At 41.5% G+C, this 22386-nt stretch overlaps 1 protein-coding gene across 1 annotated transcript; it reads right to left on the bottom strand.

Moving 5' to 3' along the window:
• Window positions 1-3185: 3185 nt before the first annotated feature.
• LOC142297358 (ribosomal protein S6 kinase alpha-6-like) lies at window positions 3186-15165 on the bottom strand. The gene is made up of 9 exons (XM_075341589.1): window positions 15120-15165; window positions 13950-14119; window positions 13515-13768; window positions 13052-13190; window positions 12700-12895; window positions 12451-12579; window positions 5669-5839; window positions 4100-4302; window positions 3186-3785 (listed from the first exon to the last, which is right to left on the bottom strand). The coding sequence occupies exons 1-9, from the start codon at window positions 15163-15165 to the stop codon at window positions 3186-3188; spliced, it is 1908 nt and encodes a 635-aa protein (XP_075197704.1).
• Between the last annotated feature and the right edge of the window lie 7221 nt (window positions 15166-22386).

The raw sequence follows: 22386 nt of genomic DNA, 5'->3' as shown, positions 1-22386 counted from the left end.
GAGTTAATGACAGCCCAGAGCTGCTACTAAGCCCTAGCTTAGTGATGGCAAGCTTCTGAGACACCCCCATCACTAATCTATAAGTGAAAGTAAATAAACACAAACACCTCCAAAAATTCTTTATTTGAAATAAAAGACCAAAAGCACCCTCTTTCACCACTTTATTAACCGCCAAATACCCCTTCAAGTCCGACATAATCCATACGAGGTCCCATGATGCTTCCAGCACTGCTGCATTGTTATTATTTACAATGGCAATGTTTTAAGCTCTACGCCTTTTAAATTTCCGAGAGGTGTAAGCCACATAACATAACTTGCATGACACGTTTAATACAATAAATCACATAATCTGTATCGCAATTAATAAAGAATTTTATGATGTCCGTTGTTCCAGAGGGAATTAAGACAGTGATTTTTTGTTTCAAGCATGAGGGCAAATATCACATCTGCATCCACCGCACCTGTAAATATCTCTTATATGCAGCGAATGTTGGCGATTTACTGTAGAAAACACTGTTTACTTTGCAGGGCTGCTTTTTTATTTTTGGCTCTTGATCAGGACTCTGAGGCTAAACACCGACTGCTCTAACTGTAATGTGCTGCTCCAGTTTTGATGGATGGACAGCTAAATAGATAGAGGGATAGACAGACGGATAGCTATATATGAGATCAGGTTTTTTTTTATCCTTTTATCAGTTATATAATTGTATCCACATTTGCTCTAGTTAAATTCCTTTGTAATACGATGATGGAGTAGATACACGGATTGTATCTATCATGTGCTGAGATTAGATACGTGGACTTTGTTATGCAGGATGAGATTAGATGTAGTTGTCCTGGTATTAGATACCCGAATTGTATCCGTCACTGGGATTAGATGCACTGACTGAATCACTTGCGCTAGACATGTGGACTGTATCCCGCTCTGGGATTTAATATGTGGACGGTATCATACATTGGGATTAGATGCATAGATTGTATCATTTGCTAAAATTAGATACAAGGATGATATCCCACTCTGATTAGAAATGCACACTGTATCTCACACTAGGATTAGTTACAAACTGTATCCCAGGCTGGGAATTATGCGGGATTTACATGAGACGAGCTATCGTGCGATGCATCGACGGGGTCATGGTTTTCGTGACGCACATACGGCATCGTTCACGACGTCGTCTTGTGTGACACCACCGAGCGACGCAGTATCGCTGACAAATCGTGAGTCGTGTACTCGTCGCTCATTTTTAAAAAATTGTTTAATTAAAATGGTGCCGGTTGTTCATCGTTCCCGGGGTGTCACACGGAGCAATGTGTGCTACCCCAGGTACGATGAACACAGCTTACCTGCGTCCCGCAGCTCCCGGCGGCTATGCGGAAGGAAGGAGGTGGGCGGGATGTTTACGTCCCACTCATCTCCGCCCCTCCGCTTCTATTGGCCGGCAGCTGTTTGACGTCGCTGTGACGCCCAACATCCCACCCCCTTCAGGAAGAGTGTGTTCGCCGCCCACAGTGAGGTCGCTCAGCAGGTAAGTACGTGTGACGGGGGTTTCACGACTTTGTGCTACACGGGCAGCGATTTGCCCATGACGCACAAATGACGGGGGCGGGTACGATCGATCGTGAAATCGCACGTTTGGTCGACTCATGTAAAGCCCGCATTAGTCTAGGTATCTCATTCATCATTCATCATACAGTTTGTATGTCTGGATCATGCACTGGATTAGAAACGCAAACTAAATCACGCGCCGAGATTAGATATGCAAACTGTATGTTAGATATACGAAGCGTATCACACAGGATGGAATTGGATATGCAGACTGTATATCATGCTGAGATTAGATTCATGGACTGTATCACATGCTGAGATACACAATTTTATATCGCGCTAGGATTAAATAAATTCTGCAATAAATGCGCAAAAATGTATATCATGCTTAAACAAAAAAAAACAAAAAACAAAGCAGTTTTTATCTAGCTCATGGATTAAATACACAAAGTGGGATAAAATACAGATTATAAAATCTGGGTTAAAATACAGATAAGATAAAATCTGGGATTAGATTCACAGATTTTATCACACTCTGGGATTGGCTATGTGTATGGGATGAGCAAACCCGAAAGGCAGTCTTCGGGGTTTGTACGGGACACTGGGTGTCTGAGTCTCTAACTCACTGAGGGGGTTTTTCATGAAAAAAAGTCTGTGTCTGAGTTTGGTGTTCGGGTATTTTTCCTATGCTAATAAAGTATGTTGAAAGGTTGCAGCACAGCCAATCAACACGCTTTATTACATGCGGAAGATATTGGTGTGAAAAAAATAAAAACTGACGTGGGCGCCTTCTTATTTTTCATAACCAGCACAGGTAAAGCAGACAATTGTGGCTGCAGTCCCCCGCTGTCTTCTGTACCTTGGCCGGTTATCAAAAACAGAGGAGATCCCACGCTGTTTTCTAAGATGATGTTAAATAAATCATTTTAAAAAAACAGTGTGAGGTTCCCCCTGGAATTCTCCCAGCCTGAAAATAGCAGCCCGCAGCCGCCCCAGAAGTGGCGCATCCATTAGATGCTCTAATTCTGGCGCTTTGCACGACTCTTCCTGATTTCCCTACCCTAGGGATAAGTCATCAATGTTACAGTAGAGGCCAACCTCTTTAATACATCAAAGGAAAAAGACGGATGAAAATGATGCACAAAGTAAAAGAAATCAATATAATTGAATAATGTCTAAGTAGACAACACTGGTATCGGGGACTACATTGGAAATGTGGGACCAAGTGTCATAATAAATGAAAACAAAGGAAGAATAAAAAACAAGAAAAAGGTCAGTGAATGAAGATAAAATAATGTACTTTATTGAACAATCAAATGTTAAAAGTAATATACACAATAAATGAGATAAAAATCCAACAAATAATAAAGACAATGAGGTGAACAGTTAATGGAACACAAAGATGTGAAAAAAAAGAAAAAAAAAAAGCCTTAAAAAGGAATAAAGTATAAATTATAATGCAAATCTTTGGTGCCTATGAGGTTGTACGAGGATACAATTGCTACTGATATGGCTAATAAGGCTGGGCTGGTATCATGGAATATACTGGGAAGTATAAGGGAACAGTGCACCATAACACACACCAACGTACAAGCCAGGATTGAAGAGTGAGGCAATGTACTTATCAAAAGTCACGCGTTCAGCTGTCCACAACGTTTATCTCCAACTCCTCTTCATCTGCAAAGTGGCTGCCGTCTGCTGCAATGTTTATTTTCCAAGGAAAATGGAGGTAGCTGAAGATCGAACGCCCTGGATGTCGACAACAGGGACAGTGAGCGAAAAAGTTGGCCAACATGCTCAAGGATTCTCTAGACAAGATGTTCCATATCACAGGTGGTGGAGTAAAGTCCGAACATTGTTTCCAATCTCTGTACTCTTGGTACAAGGCGTCCGTTTTAAGTGCTTCAAACCAGGGAAAATAGCCAGTGAGTATAACAAAAAGAAGAACACCAAAGGCCCAGGTGTCTATACTGGGGCTCAACAATAAACATTCTTCCTTTTTCAATTCACATAACTCTGGAGCCATGTAAGGTATAATGTGTGACATTGCTGACACACAGGTTCCCACACGTTGTGTCAAACCGAAGTCACTCAGTTTGATGTGGTGACAGTCTTCATCCATTAGTAAAACATTGTCCGGCTTCAAGTCCCGGTGGACCAATCCCCTGCTATGGATGTAGTCGAGAGCACAGGATATCTGGATCGCGCATCTTTTGACTGCATCCTCCGGAATTCCAACCTGTAGAAAATAGATCAATACCATGAGATTTTCTAGTGTAGTGCCTTATCTAATCCGACAATACTAAAGTTTGAAGATTTGTCTGGTGTTGGGACAAGGGATGCTGCAGTAGATAAAACATTGTAATGTAAGCCTTTTCTACCCATAGACCATGTATTCCCAAAGACCCCATACACATTTGTCAGTTAACGGTCTATTTATTATGGCTTATCTAGATTCTCCACATGACTGTTGGTGTCTATTACAAAATACAAAAGGTTGGAGATAAAGTATTGGTATATTATAGGATAACATATAGAGCCATGCTTTCTTACCTTACTTTGGATAATACGTTGCAAGGTGCCCGCTGGTGCCAGCTCCTGCGTCATAATATAGTGGTCCCGCGTGCATAAAAAAATTGGATAGGTCCTAACAATGTCAGGGCGGTCAGAAAGTTTGATGGAGAAAGACAGCTCCCTCAGAAAGGTGTCCAGATATGTTCTGTCCTTCCTCACAAACTTCATTGCCACTAGTTCTCCTAAAAAAAAATAATTAAAAAAAAATAAAGTATATATAATGATCTCCCATAGAAACATTTATTCACACACATTCCATCATCACTGGCTGTAGACATGAGAATTTTTTTCTGGTGGAATCACTAATTGTCGATCTCACTTCTGAGGCAGACCACTATGGTAGGTCAAGGATAGCTTGGATTTATACTGGTTTAACCCGAAGTCAGTCAGTCTAAAACTGACACCAGATGTGTTTGGCGACCACTTATCCCCTTTTTCTTTCAAAATTAAATGCAGATTTGATTAAACAAAACAGTTATGTTAGCCTGAGTTTCCCTGAGTCTCCTCTAAGACTATCATTCACAATTGGATAAAGTTGGCCAAACCAGACAACTTTGGCAGGTCTGCTCACTATTTGATGAGGTTGGGGTCATGAAAACTCTTTAAACAGATGTCGGGGAAGAGAAGGATCGATCAGGAAGATATATACTCAATATGCAATTGTTTTCATTTTTAGGAACATAAAAAACATAATCCTGAGGAATACACACAATTTATCATTTAGCTGACCGCTGTCTCTCTTGGACTGACCCGTACATAGGAACACTTGGCATGGCTGAGGTTGGAGTTCAATCTCATGATACTTATTTTAGTCCATCGAGATAAGTGACTGCCAGATGATATTAACCGTGGCTGTCTAATACTGAACACCCGACCGCTCTAAAGCATTCATGTGTTCTCCATGAGACCCACTACCGGCGTCATCTGGAAGACACTTCTCTACAGTGAGTACAAAAGCATTAGGAGACTGAACTCCATTGACTTTTGTGTTCCCCGATATCTTCTGTCAGGAACACATTAGATGGTGCAGACCTCAGATATTTTTAGATGGCAATTTGTATGACATAAGAGAATAAACTTGTCCACACACATGGATATTTATCTACAGCCCATTGACAGATTCAGCTGAATGTGATGAGAACTGTTCACATGTGGATGCTCATAAGAAATAAGGTCCCCAAACATCAGCAGCTGATGACCCAACACTTGTTTGGCCAACATCTATTTCTCCCAACCTCCCTGTACACATATTAACATTTTTTTTGGCAAAATTATGTGTCTGGGCAGATTCCAGGAATCCCCTATCCCTCTAAGTTAGTGATTTTGCAGGTATGGATGACTTTTCTCCTATGTGTATGGGCATTTTTACATCAGATCTTACTAATAGTCTCGCTCTGCCCGTGATCTACAGATAAATACCTCATTTATGTGGCCAGTTAAGCTATATATTAAATTATATAAATTGTACCCTATATTTTATACATAATTTATCCCATACATTCTCGACTGAAATATAGATAATCATGCATGTAGGCTGTGTTAACATACCTGTTGCTTTGTCCTGTGCCAGTAGGACTCTGCCGTATGACCCCTGGCCAAGCTCTTTCATGATGTCGTAGCACTCAGAAATATCCTGAAATTCCAACGTTTGCAGGACGGTCTCCATTGTTAATTGAAAGTTGTTGATTCCTTGGGATAACCAACAGAAATTCAGTAGGACTGTAAAGGAAATATAAGGAATATGTTTAATACAACATCATGTGGTGATCCCAATCCTGAGTTCTGTGGGAATGTTCTATTATAATTAAGCTCCATCATAAATTAGAAGCCAATGAAACTGAAAGATGTCATTCCGGGAAAGGATGGGTGACAACTCTTGAAAATGTATCTTGGTGGGGATGTTGGTTGTCATAAATATTTCACATGGAGATATTGTAATCAATGAAAGTGTCAAAATTAAGATTAAATTTAAAATGATTTGTATAAAAATAAATGTGTTTATATCTAGAGATTATTTTTATATTCTTGGTTTAAGACAAGTTAGAAAATAAGAATCTATGGCTGGTCTGATGTTGCTAGAAAGGAGATTAATAGTTTTATATGGCAAGAAAACCCCAAACCCATGATATATAACCCCAGTGGATATACTATTGAGGAGTAGCCTTACCTGGGTTGGGTTTTGGTGAAGTTGATGATACGTTGGCTTCTTCTCTAGTAGAGTGATGTCTCTTTGCTCGGGATCAGTCTGAGAGGTCCTATCTCCACAGAGAAGTTCTCAGGAATAATTCCACAAGACCCATGAACTTTTGGCTTTATATAGAGAAGCAGCTACCTGGTAATGAGCTCAATCCTCATTTGCCAATTGGTTGTCTAAAATGTCCATTGAATTACTAATGAATGTGTTTCCTAGAACATGGATATTCATGTAGACCCTATTGTCATTTAATCAGCTGTGAATAGACTGAATAAAGTCAGTGGGCCTCAATGGTATCAGGGAGGAGCTCACCTCAGTATTGTTTGTATTGCTAATTAATTGCTATTGTAGGTAATTCTGAAGTTATTTTACCCCCTAAAGTCACATCTCCCTTTCTTTATCTCCTTTTATCTTCTTTATCATTCATGTTTGTATGTAAATCTACATTTCTCATGTAAGAATGTTGTATCCAGATTTATGGAAACAAATCTTGTAGAATAGTCTTGTCCCAACTAACATTATTATTACATGGAAATAATTGAAGTGTTTGTCCTATAGTAAATCTGCTCCTACAACTAAGGGTAAAGCCCCGAACACATTAGATGAAACCGGGGTCATGCTCAATATTTTGTAGATGGCTGCAATCACATCTAGACTACAAAATTAGATATTTTTCATACTATGAGATGGGTTAATGTATGGCAGCCAGACCATGTAATCTCTAAATTTTACATGGATTTGGTGGTGGACCCAGTGATGCGGCCATTTCCCCAAAATGTTCCAGGAGTTATTTTCCTACATGTTAACACCAGACTGCATGATGTCCGTCCTGCTGTGTTGTAGCATTGTGTGTCTGCTACATATACTATAGGAAATAATTGTACATAATAGAAATAAGCACAAGTTTGGTGTCTGTATAATCCGCATTACAGATCATTTACCGCACGATGAGCAGGAGAAAAATGCAACACAAAAAATAAATGGGGGAATTGCTTTTTTATTCATTCCTCTTAACTTTTTTCTCGTTTCTCGGTACATTATATGTTGTCGTTAAATATGTTAGGTTGACCTAACAGTCACAGCTGTTGCCAGCGATGTCCAAATGCAGAGAGGGTACCGGTGACCCCCCCCCCCCCCCCTCGGCTATTCCAGCGCTCAATGAAAACAAGCAAACGCTGTTATACACATAAGACTGGAGATGTGCGGCTCCGAAATTGAACTGTATTGTTTTTGTTTACATTACAAAGTTATACAAAGTTGATTAGGGCGTAACTATGCAACATACATATTCCTTAATCTACATTCATTAAGGGCGCGAATTACATATTTGTCGAGCAGGAAAAATTAACATAATGACTTATACTCCCATAACAAGATGTTTTTCAGTCGTCTCTAAGGGTACCTTCACACTTTAGCGATGCAGCAGCGATCCGACCAGCGATCTGACCTGGTCAGGATCGCTGCTGCATCTCTACATGGTCGCTGGTGAGCTGTCAAACAGGCAGATCTCACCAGCGACCAGTGACCAGCCCCCAGCCAGCAGCGACGTGCAAGCGACGCTGCGCTTGCACGGAGCCGGCGCCTGGAAGCTGCGGACACTGGTAACTAAGGTAAACATCGGGTATGGTTACCCGATGTTTACATTAGTTACCAGCGCACACCGCTTAGCGTGTGCAGGGAGCAGGAGCCGGCAGCACAGGCAGCGTGAGCTGCGGAGGCTGGTAACTAAGGTAAATATCGGGTAACCACCTTGGTTACCCGATGTTTACCTTAGTTACCAGCCTCCGCAGCTCTCACGCTGCCTGTGCTGCCGGCTCCTGCTCGCTTCATTTGTCGCTCTCACTGTCACACACAGCAATCTGTGTGTCACAGCGGGAGAGCGCCTTTGAAGAAAACGAACCAGGGCTGTGTGTAATGAGCAGCGATCTCGCAGCAGGGGCCAGATCGCTGCTCAGTGTCACACACAGCAAGATCACTAATGAGGTCACAAAAAACGTGACTCAGCAGCGATCTCAGTAGCAATCTCGCTGTGTGTGAAGCACCCCTAAGTCAAAACATTCTGCGTCCTTGAGTTTGGTCTCAGTTTATCATGTAAATAAGGGCTGGTTCACACTAAGCGACAGCGACAACGAGGTCGCTGTTACGTCACCATTTTCTGTGACGTAACAGCGACCTTGTAAGTCACTGTTATGATCGCTGCTTAGCTGTCAAACACAGCAGCCGAAGCAGCGATCATAACCGCGAGAGCAGGGAGCCGCGCACACTGCTTAGCGCTGGCTCCTTGCTCTCCTAGCTACAGTAAACATCGGGTTAATTAACCCGATGTGTACTGCAGCTACATGTGCAGAGAGCCGGAGCCGGCAGCACAGGCAGCGTGAGAGCTGCGGAGGCTGGTAACTAAGGTAAATATCGGGTAACCACCTTGGTTACCCGATGTTTACCCTGGTTACAGCTTACCACAGCTGCCAGATGCCGGCTCCTGCTCTTTGCTCGCTTCATTTCGTCGCTCTCTCGCTGTCACACACAGCGATCTGTGTGTCACAGCGGGAGAGCGCCTTTGAAGAAAACGAACCAGGGCTGTGTGTAACGAGCAGCGATCTCGCAGCAGGGGCCAGATCGCTGCTCAGAGTCACACACAGCGAGATCGCTAATGAGGTCACTATTGCGTCACCAAAACCGTGCCGTAGCAGCGATTTCGGTAGCGATCTCGCTATGTGTGAAGCACCCCTAAGTCTGGTTTTGCTCTTGCCAGGCAGAATGAATTTCTATTATTTTTCCTAACCAGTCCAAAAAGGTTAACCCTTCCCTCACAAATACCTACAACTTATTTTGCAAAAAAAAAGAAAAACAAAAAGCCAGCACTAAATGTGCACTTCAGCACTAAAAATTCCAAACTGTACTTATAAAAATTTTTAGATTTTTGGCAAAAAATTGCAATTTCTTGAGCTGCCTCGTCACGGCAAATCTCATTTGAGACAGTCCTACACTAAAATATTTTTATAAAATGTGCCATACGGCCTCACATATGAATAGTAGAACTGCTCTTAGCAGCACTCACCTGGTCTATTTCAATCCCGTATCCATGACTGAGTCATGGCTGTGGGCGGGACAGGTCCAAGCAAATGCTGCATGAAGTAAAAAGCCTGTGGACAAGGCCTGATGACTGAATGTGAACAGTCACCAACCGCCAAAATCTAGACAGGTGGAATATATCCCAAATTGGGGTGCATAGCATTGTGGGGGTCAGCCACCGACCAAATAAACAAAAACAAAACAAAAAACCCCCTGACATTGGTGAAAATCTACAGCCACCCAACACTTTCCTTTGCCTGCTGACATTCAGCACACTGACGGCAGGGCACAACCACAAAGAGGAGCACAAAGGTGAGTCACTAACACTGCTCAATGCCATCACCTCGGCCGTCGCTCTCTCCCTGCACTGAAGTGTTTGTGTATTTCAGATGTGAATATGTGATGCCCCTGGACTAGTCAGGGTGTCACAGGGCACTGCACTTTCTACCCTAGGGTGCAGGACTCATCCCCTCATAGTTCTAGGTTCCCAACCTATGGTACTGCCTCCATCAGCGTCCAAATCCCAACCAGATCTCTCACCACAACCTATCAGGCACACCAGTGGGCTGCCTAGCTGGAATAGGGCAGCCCACCCAGGGGTCAGGCAAACTGGTGGGAGGGAAGTAGACAGAGCAGTAGTAGCCCTCAAGAAGTGAGGATCTGAGGGAGCCTGTGGCTCCCTGAATGTTGCAGGTTTGGTCGCAGACGGTGGTCTGGGGCCGAAGCAGTCGCAGACCCTGTTGCAGGGTATTGAGGCTGGGTGCCTAGACCCTGTCTTGGAGGACGGTCAGCATCCCGAGCCTAATAACTGGTCTGGGACCGAAAGCATGGTGGGTTACAGGACCCTAGGTCGGGGAGTAGCTTCAGGCAACCCAGCAATTAACCTGTGGAGGATAGTAACTCTATGGACTGTTCCCAAGAAGCTCCGAGATCGGGAGCAAAGCGCAACAAGGGAGATAGGGCTTTCCAACCCATGCAGCCCACGGAAATCCCAAGGGAGAGCCCTTGCGAGCACAGCTCCACTACCAATAAGTAGGGAACAGGGCCCGGACAGCTTTAAGCCAATGGGCCACCAGAACATTTCTAATTGTGCACGGAGGCAGGCTCTGGACCATCTGGCAGTACAAGAGGGGATGAACACCCGGCGAGCTCCCCCAAGAGGGCAGCGGCACCCAGAGACTTGGTTTACCTTGTTGTCAGAGTCTGCTTTGCGGTCCCATCATCACCAACACCAACACTGCCTGAGTGAGTACGTGGTCCTCCCCTGCTTCCAACCAGCGCTGCACTCCCCTACACCACCTCTCACCTTCCAGAGTCCCGGGGCCTCCCCTACCCGTGGAGGGAACGACATCTGGCTGCCCCACTCAATCTCCCCTGGGTATTCCCATCGGCAGCAACGGTACTCCCTATACCACGAACCATGGGTGGCATCACAAACTCTTATCCCCTGTAAATATACCCCCTTTTTCATTTGAAGTGGCCACGAGCCCCCGGGTCCAGAGACCATCGAGCCACAACAGACCTCGGATCCGACCAGTTTGACCGCTGCAGGGGCGGCACAAATACAATTTATGTGAGTGCTGCCAAGGACAGGAGCAGAGGAGCTGCAATAAGATCCCTGCTCTGCCGGTAACTCCCGCAAGACATGGGCTACTTTCAGCCTTCCCCATGTTGGAGCCAAGCAGAAATATGGCACTAAAACCAGCATCAGATTTGTTGCAAGCTGCATTTGTTGCGTGACCTTAATATAAACCAAACTGCCCCCATTATAATTAGCTTTATTTGTTTCCAAGACCATCTTTGGGTCTGACTTTTAAAATAACGGATGTCAAGGATGAATATCGCTATTTGTCCCTTGTACTATGTAACTGGTCCTCAAACAATGATTCTATATCAAACTGTAAAAATACTCTCCCTGTTCAGCCTCACCACTAAAATACACAACATTTTTGACTTGAATTTTTTTAATAAACAATTTTAGTAGAAATGGTCATCAGCACTTCCTACCTGACCGAGGGGGAGATGCTGCGTTAAGGGTCCTGTTACCTTAGTTTCTGACCCATTCCATTATCTGGGATTAGTGGAGGGAGGGTTCTCGTATAGTAAGAGGACAAAAATACCTTGTCCAATCCCTGCATATTAATAAAAAATACCACAAAGCAATTCTATATATGAGAAGAATATAATGAAAAGCACCATAGATGTTTTATATGTTTATTTTGCATGAAAGTTGTTAATATGCAAAAAAAGTCTTTAGATGAGGATGCTTTCCATAGAAAGGAGAAGAGGATGATTATACTGCTCCTCAGGCCTTGGCTTACACTTGTGCCATTTTTTTGGCATCCGAGTCAATCAGCCATATGGTATGTCTGTCCATGACGAGGAAGGTGAAGGAGCAGCCGCTTCCTTCTGTCTGTCCATGACAAGGAAGGTGAAGGAGCAGCCGCTTCCTTCTGTCTGTCCATGACGACGAAGGTGAATGAGCAGCCTCAGGCTTCTGTCTATATCCGGTGTTCTTACCATCACATTGTCCATTTCTGACAGTCCATTAAATAGAAAAGTCCAATTTATTTGTCTCATCCAATGAAAGCATAATCAAAAAATCCCTTAATATGGTGTCAAAGAGAAACAAAACAGAAAGACCCCTATGAGCAGATGTGTGGCAAAAATTGTTCAGAGGTAAAGACCACCAGAAAATCAAATCTTAATTAAAATTATATATTTTATTGTATGAATTCATTAAAGAAAATTAAAAAAACAAAAAAGTAATAATAGTAATCGGGAAACAAATTCAATTGGTATAGACAAGGTTACTCAAAAAGAGGACAGGAAAGAGACAAAAAAAAGAATCCAAATAAAGTAAATCTTCATTCCTGGCTGTCGCTGGAATGGGGCTGATCTTTCTCGGTCTAACGCTCCTGTAAGTAGAGAAATGTACACGTCTGAGAATCAGCTCCTCACATATATACAGTATACTGCAGGGATATAGCAATAAGGTATATAGTGGGTATGTGTGTTACTGGGTAGTGATAACACTATGGAGGTCTGTATGTGTCGTACTTACCTAGTAATATGGGAATGGTGGGTCGGCTCTTCCAGACTCCACGTCGCTCCAGTCTATAGAGTAGAAGAACGGGTGTGACCTGATGGACGATTTTATGGCATATCTGGCAACTGGAGTTTTGCAGAGGAGCTAGAAAATGAGACCATTAGTCATTATATTATATATTATTACTGATTAATTATTACACAGTCTATGGACTATCAACATCTTATCTTCTATCCATTGTAATCCTTCTCCATCTGCTCAAACTCACCCCTTCTATGAGATCAATGGCTACAAAGCAAATCCCAGGTGGAAAAGAAGGGATGTCCTCATGCAAAGATTGGTGGTACTCATCCATTGACCCTCGGCTGTAGAAAGGCTTGTCCCCTACAGTCATCATAAATAAGATGACGCCGAAGGAAAAGGAGTCTACCAGACAGTTGTATTCCTCACCGTCCATTACCTGTGGAAACATAGGATAGGAGATGAGCTGAATGTATTAGGTGATATAAACCCAAGTGCTAGGAGGACCAGTCTGATTTAGATATAAGCAGGATACATTGGGATCAGATTATCCGTCAGGTCTACTATCACCGTCTGTCTCACAGATGTGTCTCACCTCCGGTGCGATGTAACCCTTGGAACCAACAAAGCGATCCAATGTGTCCTCCTCAAACACATTCACAGCTGATAATCCGAAGTCAGAGATTCGGATGTGTCCATTGTCATCAAGGAGGATGTTCTCTGGCTTCAGGTCACTGCAGGGAGAAGGAGCAGACACTGAGGAGAATTCATGAAAAGAACGTTCTACCATAGATATAAAAGGAGACAACAAAGAGTCAGAGCTGACAGATTTATGAAGATGAACTAAATACCGATGTATGATGCCGTGGTCATGCAGGAATTGGATTCCGCACACCATCTCTGCCGCAAAGAGTCTGTGAAGTAGAAAGTAGAGGATGGATCAGTGGAGAGAACACAATGATTGTTTTAATGTTGTCATTTTCTCCTGTAGTCAGTGTCCATTGCTCTAGGACTACAATGTACGAGCAGCGGATTAAGTTTTAGTATAAGACACTTACCTTATTGTCTCCATGTTAAATGGCATTGAAACTGCCATGTGGTCAAAGAGGTCTCCTCTGGCCATATAGTCCATGGCTATCAAATACTCGATTGGGGTGTCTGTAAATGCCCGCAGAGACATTAGGTAGCAACAACCGCTGGCCATTTTCAGGACTTCGATCTCTGTACTGACTTTGTCCTCAGCACAACGACTCTTTTCTATGATTTTAATGGCCAGCAGCTCTTCAGAGACCGGATCAGATGCCAAGATGACCTGGAGAAAAATCACAACAGATCAGAACATTATCTCCTCTATAATGTGGATCTGTGTAGTAGATCACTAGATTTTCCTAGTTATTACATATGAACGATCTGTAATGAATATATAAATATCCCTCCTGTATATACATTGTGCAGGATACATTGGGGAACATGGAGGATATATTCCCACTTACAGTTCCAAAGCTTCCATCTCCAAGCTCTTTGTGGAACTCCAGGCTACAAAGGTCAATAGGATTCTCCATGTTGACCATTTCAATCAGGGGTAAGTTACGGCATCCGGCACCACCAATGTCGTCTTGTGACATGTCCGCTATGTCAGAGGGGGTCATCAGGCTTCTATCTGCTAAGATAATATAAGATTTATTAACACATAATCGAAATATTTGTCATGTTGGGCGGCAAAGTTATAGAGCAGGCTCAGGAGCTGAGCATGCACCATAGCAGGCAGATGCCAGCTGTATTACACAGCTATGTACTGATTACTGAAATTTAACCATTTTAATGCTGACATGTATTTTATAGGGTTCCATTCACCACGTTTTCCCCTATAGAAAGTACGACCACCACCATTAAAGCCTAGTTTACATCATACTTGAAAGCTATGAAAAAGTTCCCACTCCAGTCTGCAGATCACAAACTTTTTTTTTTTACATTCGCAGTTGCGGTGATCCCATTTGTGGGTACAATAAAATGTCTTTTTTGGGATCTGTGGACTTGATTGGTGACTTTTTTACAGCATTCCAGTATTTATGTAAAAGAGGCTCCAAAGATGGTGACCGCACCTTACATGGGAAAAACCTGGTGACCGGTTCCCATTAAATGAATAAATGAAGTAGTTGCTGATTTTCAGGTATGGAGTGATTTATCAGAAATTCTGTAATAGATCAGACAATACTGACAACAATAGAGCAATTCTGGTTATTAGATTTATCAGTCAGTCTATATATCTGATACATAAGAAAACAGTTTCATATTAATGCGACCAATATGAACGGTTTTATCATAACATGTGTAGGAACGCCGGAGGTGAGGTCCTGGATGCCGGGATGTCTCCTCGAGGAGGCCGACCCCGGTAATGGAAGTCCAGGGTGTGTGCATCGGTATCACTAGGTAAATGAGGGGTTTTATTTCATTGGGTTTTCTACATTATTATTGAAGTGTTTATCTAGAAATATTAGTTTTTATGCTTTTGGTGATTAAGACAAATAAGAAATGTAGAATCTATGACCGGTATAATGTAACTAGAAAGGAGAATGATTGATTGTTGTATGGTCATATGGCAAGAAGACCTCAAACCCATAATAAATTACCCCAGTGTATATCCTATAGAGGAAGAGTCTTACCCGAGTTAGATTTCTGATTAAGTTGATATGTTTGGTTCTGCTCCATTGTGTTGAGTGATTTTACTTCTTATGGTTTGGTCTTAGAGGTCCTATCTCCAAAGAGACGTTTTCAGCAATAATTCCAGAAGACCCATGAACCCATACTTTTGTAGGGAAGCTGCTACCTGGCAGTAGGGTCAATCCTTCTTTTCAATTGGTTGTCAAAAATCTCCATTGAATTACTGATGAAGGTCTCCTGGAATATGGACATTCATGGAGGCCCAATTGTCATTTAATTAGCTGTAAATTCATGAGTTGCTTTTGCCCTAATGGTATCAGGGAGGCGCCACCTGAGTATTGTTTGTATTGCTAATTAATTGCTAATGTTGTTAGTTAAGAAGTTTCTTTTAGGGTACCTTCACACTTAGCAATGCAGCAGCGATCCGACCAGCGATCTGACCTGGTCAGGATCGCTGCTGCATCGCTACATGGTCGCTGGTGAGCTGTCAAACAGGCAGATCTCACCAGCGACCAGTGAACAGCCCCCAGCCAGCAGCGACGTGCAAGCGACGCTGCGCTTGCACGGAGCTGCCGTCTGGAAGCTGCGGAGACTGGTAACTAAGGTAAACATCGGGTATGGTTACCCGATGTTTACATTAGTTACCAGCGCACAGCTGTGTGTGCAGGGAGCAGGGAGCCGCGCACACTGAGCGCTGGCTCCTTGCTCTCCTACCATAGCTACAGTACACATCGGGTTAATTAACCCGATGTGTAATGCAGCTACATGTGCAGAGAGCAGGGAGCCGCGCACACTGCTTAGCGCTGGCTCCTTGCTCTCCTAGCTGCTGTACACATCGGGTTAATTAACCCGATGTGTACAGCAGCTACATGTGCAGAGAGCCGGAGCCGGCAGCACAGGCAGCGTGAGAGCTGCAGAGGCTCGTAACTAAGGTAAATATCGGGTAACCACCTTGGTTACCCGATGTTTATCTTGGATACAGCTTACCTCAGCTGTCAGATGCCGGCTCCTGCTCCCTGCTCGCTTCATTTGTCGCTCTCTCGCTGTCACACACAGCGATCTGTGTGTCACAGCGGGAGAGCGGCTTTGAAGAAAACGAACCAGGGCTGTGTGTAACGAGCAGCGATCTCGCAGCAGGGGCCAGATCGCTGCTCAGTGTCACACACAGCGAGATCGCTAATGAGGTCACTGCTGCGTCACAAAAAGCGTGACTCAGCAGCGATCTCGGCAGCGAGCTCGCTGTGTGTGAAGCACCCCTTATTCCCTACACTCACATCTCACCTCCCTGACCTCCTACTGCTTTCCCCAAAAGAGAGAAGTCAGCCATGTTTTACATAAGTCTACAAGTTCTATGTAAGAATGTTGTATCCAGTATTTATGGCAACAAACGGAGACAGCAAATCTTGTAGAATAGTATTGCCCAACTAATATTATTATTACATGGAAATCACAGAATTGTATATATGTGTCCCATAGTAAATCTGCTCATACAATGAAGGGTAAAGCCCCAAACACATTAGATGAAAATGGGGAAAGGAGCAATCATTCAGTAATTGCCCCAAAAAAATATTGTCTAATTAAATTCAGTGATGTATTTGGGGCATTGAGAAGTGATCATCTGCCCAAAAATCCAACACTCTGGACCAGTGATTGAGCCATTATATTAATGTTCATTGGTGGAAATGAAGAATGGCTCCTTCTAACCTCACAAATATCGGTCAAATTTTAAGTTGGGGTTTAAGCTTTTTCTTTTGCTTTTTGCAGCCAATTTGAAAAAAACTAGAAAGTTATCAAACTCTGTGGATAATAAAGAAGGCAAAAATATTTCACTTAAAATCCATACAAAATTTTACCTGTAAAATATATATATATATATATATATATATATATATAATAATATATATTTTATAAAATGATATTTTTTTTAATATTTTATATAATATATTGAAGTACAGTTTCTTCTTCAATCAAACTAATGTATTCTCTATCAGAATTGATTTAAAAACCCAGACCTCATGTCAGATTTATGTATCATCTGGATGGGATGTGTAAAATATCCCCCCTTATCTGCGGCAGTAATACACTGCGGACATTACCTGCGAAAAGCTAAATATTTCCACAAAAGCCTCATTCACATTTCCATTTTCTTTTAGAATAATATTCTGTTTTTCATCAGAGAGATTGACCTGATCTTCATCATTTTTGGTCTCGGTGTCGGATTATCCCATAAATTCGGCATCTGTTTATCTCTTATGCAAAAAAAGCCCAAGTTTCCCCAACCCATTAAATTGTGATAATGGACAGCATTAGATGACACATGGACGCCGTAAGGGTGATATCTGTAATTTTGTTTCTGTTGAATGTTGCCTCGAAATAGACATGTCATAACTAATTTTTTTTGCGCAGTTGTTCCACAAAAAACATGTCCATGTGAACAGCCCCATAGCCTGTAAAGGGTGTGGTTTCTATCTGTGGAAAACACACTTGTGTGATTGATTGCTTAAGTGTGAGCTGAGCCGCCGCTGTCCCTCCCGACCACCGGCCTCACCGTCATTACAAATGTATCTGCTGTTGGGGGACAGTGAAGAGTCCGGACAATATTCATATGGTAGTTATGAATAAAGCGCTCACTCCTGGTGTTGGGTAATAAACATATAGGGGGACCCCTCTCATAACTCTGCTGCCAGATCTGATTTTTCCGCTATATGGGGATGAGATTTTAGAAATTTTTATCTTCATTGAACTGTAAATTGTTGCAGATTTACAATATGAAATCCACTAGGAAAGTCCAGCACCGCTCTAATGTCTGGAAGTTCTTAGGATGAAGCTTTACCCCGATACCACAAGTTGTCTGATGTTCGGATTGTTGAGCAGCTATATGAAGAAGGATCAAATAAGGCCGACATGTTATGTCACAAATTGCTTTTCCCTGAAGTCTCAATTTTGACTATTAGGCATGAATATAATTTTTTCTCAGTGACTTTGCTACAATAAAATCATAGATTGATCCAATTGAGGTGTTTTGTTCATACTGTAGATATCTCCACAGATTTTAATTTCCGTGACCTGATCACAACTGTAGTGATTAATTCTTATATAGTTTAGTGATGTTTATATTTAACAAAAAAAAAAAAACAATTACTAAAATTATGTTCTGAATGGAGTTTGGTATAGACTGGAGATGAACCTCTGGTCGTGCTCAAAATATGGGTGAAGAACACTGCAGATGTAAATGTTTGGCTTCCAGGGAGAAGGAGACTCCTGGAGGCTATGGAAGAGGCCTCATTGTATTAATGAGTGGTAAAACCATAATCTGTGTCAACATAAGAGCAGCAGTTAGGGGCTATTGTGATGGTAATGGCTACAAGTGAAGCCCCTCTGAGAACATCAACAAGTGATTATACAATGGTAGATCTATGTTGTGCTCCACAGGATCTGTTCTCTGAAAGTCATCTGGCACAAGATCATTGATCCAACACTTCTAATTATTTGCACATCAGTAATAGAGACCCAAACAATCCAAGCCCCCAATAATAAGAAATAAAATTTTATTAAAGAAAATATATGAAATAAAAAATCAGGTGAAGACAATTGAAGATAGTTGAAGGCTAATATGAGTCATCATCCATCATAAATATAATGTAATTCAGAGGTGATCTGTAAGTAAAAGGAAAAAATTAATCACACCTCAAAAATAGCATTTTAAAGCAATGGTTTTGTTTTATCTTTGTATCTTTTAATACCCTTCATTATGTCACAAGTAGATTTCGGAATATATCATGTAGAAAAAAAACTTTGGTTCTATTTGAAATGGTGCTGAGAAACAATTGATTTTTATTTGTGGACAACTATTATGTCCAGCAGTGCGGGACCGCAATGGGTGCCAATATGGCGCCTGCACATGCAAATATAGTTATGATGTCCATGAAGGAGGATCTTGTATATGTATCCCTTCCCTTTCAAAACCTACCTAGTACCTTACATACCTTACATGAACTTCATGAATTTTAAAGTGTTGTTTTTTTTTTTTTTTAATCAACTGGATACAGATATCAAATGTACACTATTATACAAAAATTGGATTTAATTTTTAGGTCCTAATGTCACTAAATCAAAAGAATCAAACAATCCACCACTGCATATAAAATCAACTGATTTGAGACACCTCATCTAAGGAAAATGGATCAATCATTCCCATACAGACAACATATGAAGTTTAATGAGATAGTGATTGAGAATAAAGATTTCAAAAACAACCTTGAAAGGGATGACTGACAAATTTAAAGATAGAGGTTATCCTGGAACATTATCAAGTATAAGAAAAAACCTCATGAGCATTTACTGTTCTATCCTTCTTAATATTAAACCAAAAAGAACCAATTAAAAGACTATCATTGATCTATTCCTACTGCGAAGAAAACAATGAGATTTCTAAAATTATTAAATTTCTCTGGTTGATGTTGCGCAGATGCTTACCTGATGTCGAAGAATTTAAGGATTCTCTACTAGTGATGAGCTCCGCTCGATATTCTATCAAGCATTAGGGTGATCAAGACGATCGGTACTCAATCAAGTATCGCGGGTGCTTGAATGAAATTCTCGTGTCACCACACTGCGTGTCTTTTTCTCACTCTCCTCCCCTTCTGTACGGAAAAAGCTTGAGGTTTTCCCATTCAGTTCCATTATGCTCGGCACTTGAATTTAGCATGTCTGAGCATTTGACCTTCAAAAAAGGGTAAGGCTATGTTCACACACTTCATCTTTTTTTCTGAATGCATCTTGACTGCGTCTTTTCCTGTAGTTTCAGAAAATGCAGCTTGTGGCTCAAGAAACGCATGATGTTTTGCCACGTTTTTGCAGCATTTGTACCGTGTTTTTGCCTCATTTTTGTTAATGCGTTTTTTTAAAGGAGAAACAAAATATGATAGGATAGGATAATTGATAGATAGCTAGAATCGATAGATGATGGGTAGATGGATAATAGATAAAAGATAGATGAATAGATAATAGAAATAAACGTATAGATTATATAATAAGAAAAAAAACGTATAGAATAGATAGAAAGAAATAACATATTAGCGGGATAGCCAGCTTGGCCAGCTGTTTTTTTTTATTTTTTTTTTCGTTAAAAAAATGACTTGGGGTGTTATTTTTCATATCCAGCACAGGAATAGCAGTCTCTGCAGGCTGCAACTCTCAGCTGTGTGCTGTACCTTGGATGGTTATCAAAGATGTAGGGGATCCCACACTTTTTTTTTAATTATTTGATTTATTTCAGAAAAAAAAATCACGTGGGGTCACCCCATCTTTTTAACACCAGCCAAGGTACAGCAGACAACTGGGGCTGATATTATTAGGGTGGGAAGGGCCATCATTATTTGGTCCTTTCCAGCCTAACAATAGCAACCCACAGCCAGCCCAGAAATGGTGCATCCATAAGAGGCACCAATTCTGGCGCTGGACTCTGCTCTTCCCGTTTCCCTGGTGTGGTGGCAATCAGGGTAATAAGGAGTTAATGACAGCCCACAGCTACTACTAAGCCCTAGCTTAATGATGGCAAGCATCTGAGACACCCCCATCACTAATCTGTAAGTGAAAGTAAATGAAAAAATACTTTATTTGAAATAAAAGACAAAAAGAACCCTTTCACCACTTTATTAACCACCAAATACCCCTTGAAGTCCGACATAATCGACACGAGGCCCCATGATGCTTCCAGCACTGCTGTATTGTTATTATTTATGTTGGCAATGTGTTCAGCTATACGCCTTTTAAATTTCCGAGAGGTGTAAGCCACATAACGTACCTTGTATGACACGTTCAATTTAATAAATTTACATAATCTGTATCGCAATTAATACAGAATTTTATGATGTCTGTTGTTCCAGAGGGAATTAAGACAGTGATTTTTGTTTTGTTTCAGGCAATAGGGCAAATATCACATCTGCATCCACCGCACCTGTAAATACCTTTTTATCTGCAGCCAATGTTGACGGTTTTCTTTGCACAAGTTTTGGAGTGCGGCCTTTTTATTTTTGGCTCTTGATCAGGACTCTGAGGCTAAGCACCAACTGCTCTAACTGTAATGTGCTGCTCCATTTTTGATGGATGGACAGCTAGATAGAGGGATAGACAGAGGGATAGATATGAGATCAATTTTTTATCCTTTTATCAGTTATATAATTGTATCCACATTTGCTCTAGTTAAATTCCTTTGTAATACGATGATTGATTAGATAAACAGATTGTATCATGTGCTGAGATTAGATATGTGGACTTTGTTATGCAGGAGGAGGTTAGATGTAGGCTGCCCTGGTATTAGATACAGGAATTGTATTCGTCACTGGGATTAGATGCACTGACTGTATCACTTGCGCCAGACATGTGGACTGTATCCCGCTCTGGGATTTGATTTGTGGACTGTATCATACATTGGGATTATATACATATATTGTATCATGTGCTAAAATTAGATACAAGGATGATATCCCGCTCTGATTAGAAATGCAGACTGTATCTCACACTAGGATTAGTTACAAACTGTATCCCAGGCTGGGAATTAGTCTAGGTATCTCATTCATCATTCATCATACAGTTTGTATGTCTGGATCATGCACTGGATTAGAAACGCAATCTCAATCACGCTCCGAGATTAGATATGCAAACTGTATGGGGTTAGATATACGAAGTGTATTACACAGGATGGAATTAGATATGCAGATTGTATATCATGCTGAGATTAGATACATGGACTGTATCACATGCTGAGATACACAAAATTGTAGATCACGCTAGGATTAAATAAATGCTGGAATTAAATACGCAGAATGTATATCATGCTGCAATTAAAAAAATAAAACCAAAAAAAAACATTTTATCTTGCTCATGGATTAAATACACAAAGTGGGATAAAATACAGATTTTATAAGATCTGGGTTAAAATACAGATAAGATACAATCTGTGAATCTAATCCCAGATTTGATCACACTCTGGGATTGGCTATGCGTAGGGATAAGCAAACCCGAAAGACAATCTTCAGGGTTTGTACGGGACACCGGGTGTCCGAGTCTCTAACTCAAACACTGAGGGGGTTTTTCATGAAAAAAAAAGTCTGTCTGAGTTTGGTGTTCTGGTATTTTTCGTATCCTAATAAAGTTGATTGATAGGTTGCAACAAAGCCAATCAACATGCTTTTATTACATGCGGAAGATGTTGGTGTGAAAAAAATAAATAAAAAACCTGACAATTGTGGCTGCAGCCCCCCGCTG

This window comes from Anomaloglossus baeobatrachus, chromosome 3 (genome assembly GCF_048569485.1).
Source record: "Anomaloglossus baeobatrachus isolate aAnoBae1 chromosome 3, aAnoBae1.hap1, whole genome shotgun sequence".
Taxonomy (NCBI): domain Eukaryota; kingdom Metazoa; phylum Chordata; class Amphibia; order Anura; family Aromobatidae; genus Anomaloglossus; species Anomaloglossus baeobatrachus.
This window is presented reverse-complemented; position numbering and strand designations above follow the sequence as displayed.

Coding starts and splice junctions, on each gene's coding strand:
- LOC142297358 (XM_075341589.1), bottom strand. CDS start 15,165: ATGGAGCAGAACCAAACATATCAACTTAATCAGAAATCTAACTCGG. Junction 14,120..15,119: donor TAATCAGAAATCTAACTCGG/GTAAGACTCTTC, acceptor ATATTATCTTAG/CAGATAGAAGCCTGATGACC. Junction 12,896..13,051: donor AGGGTTACATCGCACCGGAG/GTGAGACACATC, acceptor ATGTTTCCACAG/GTAATGGACGGTGAGGAATA.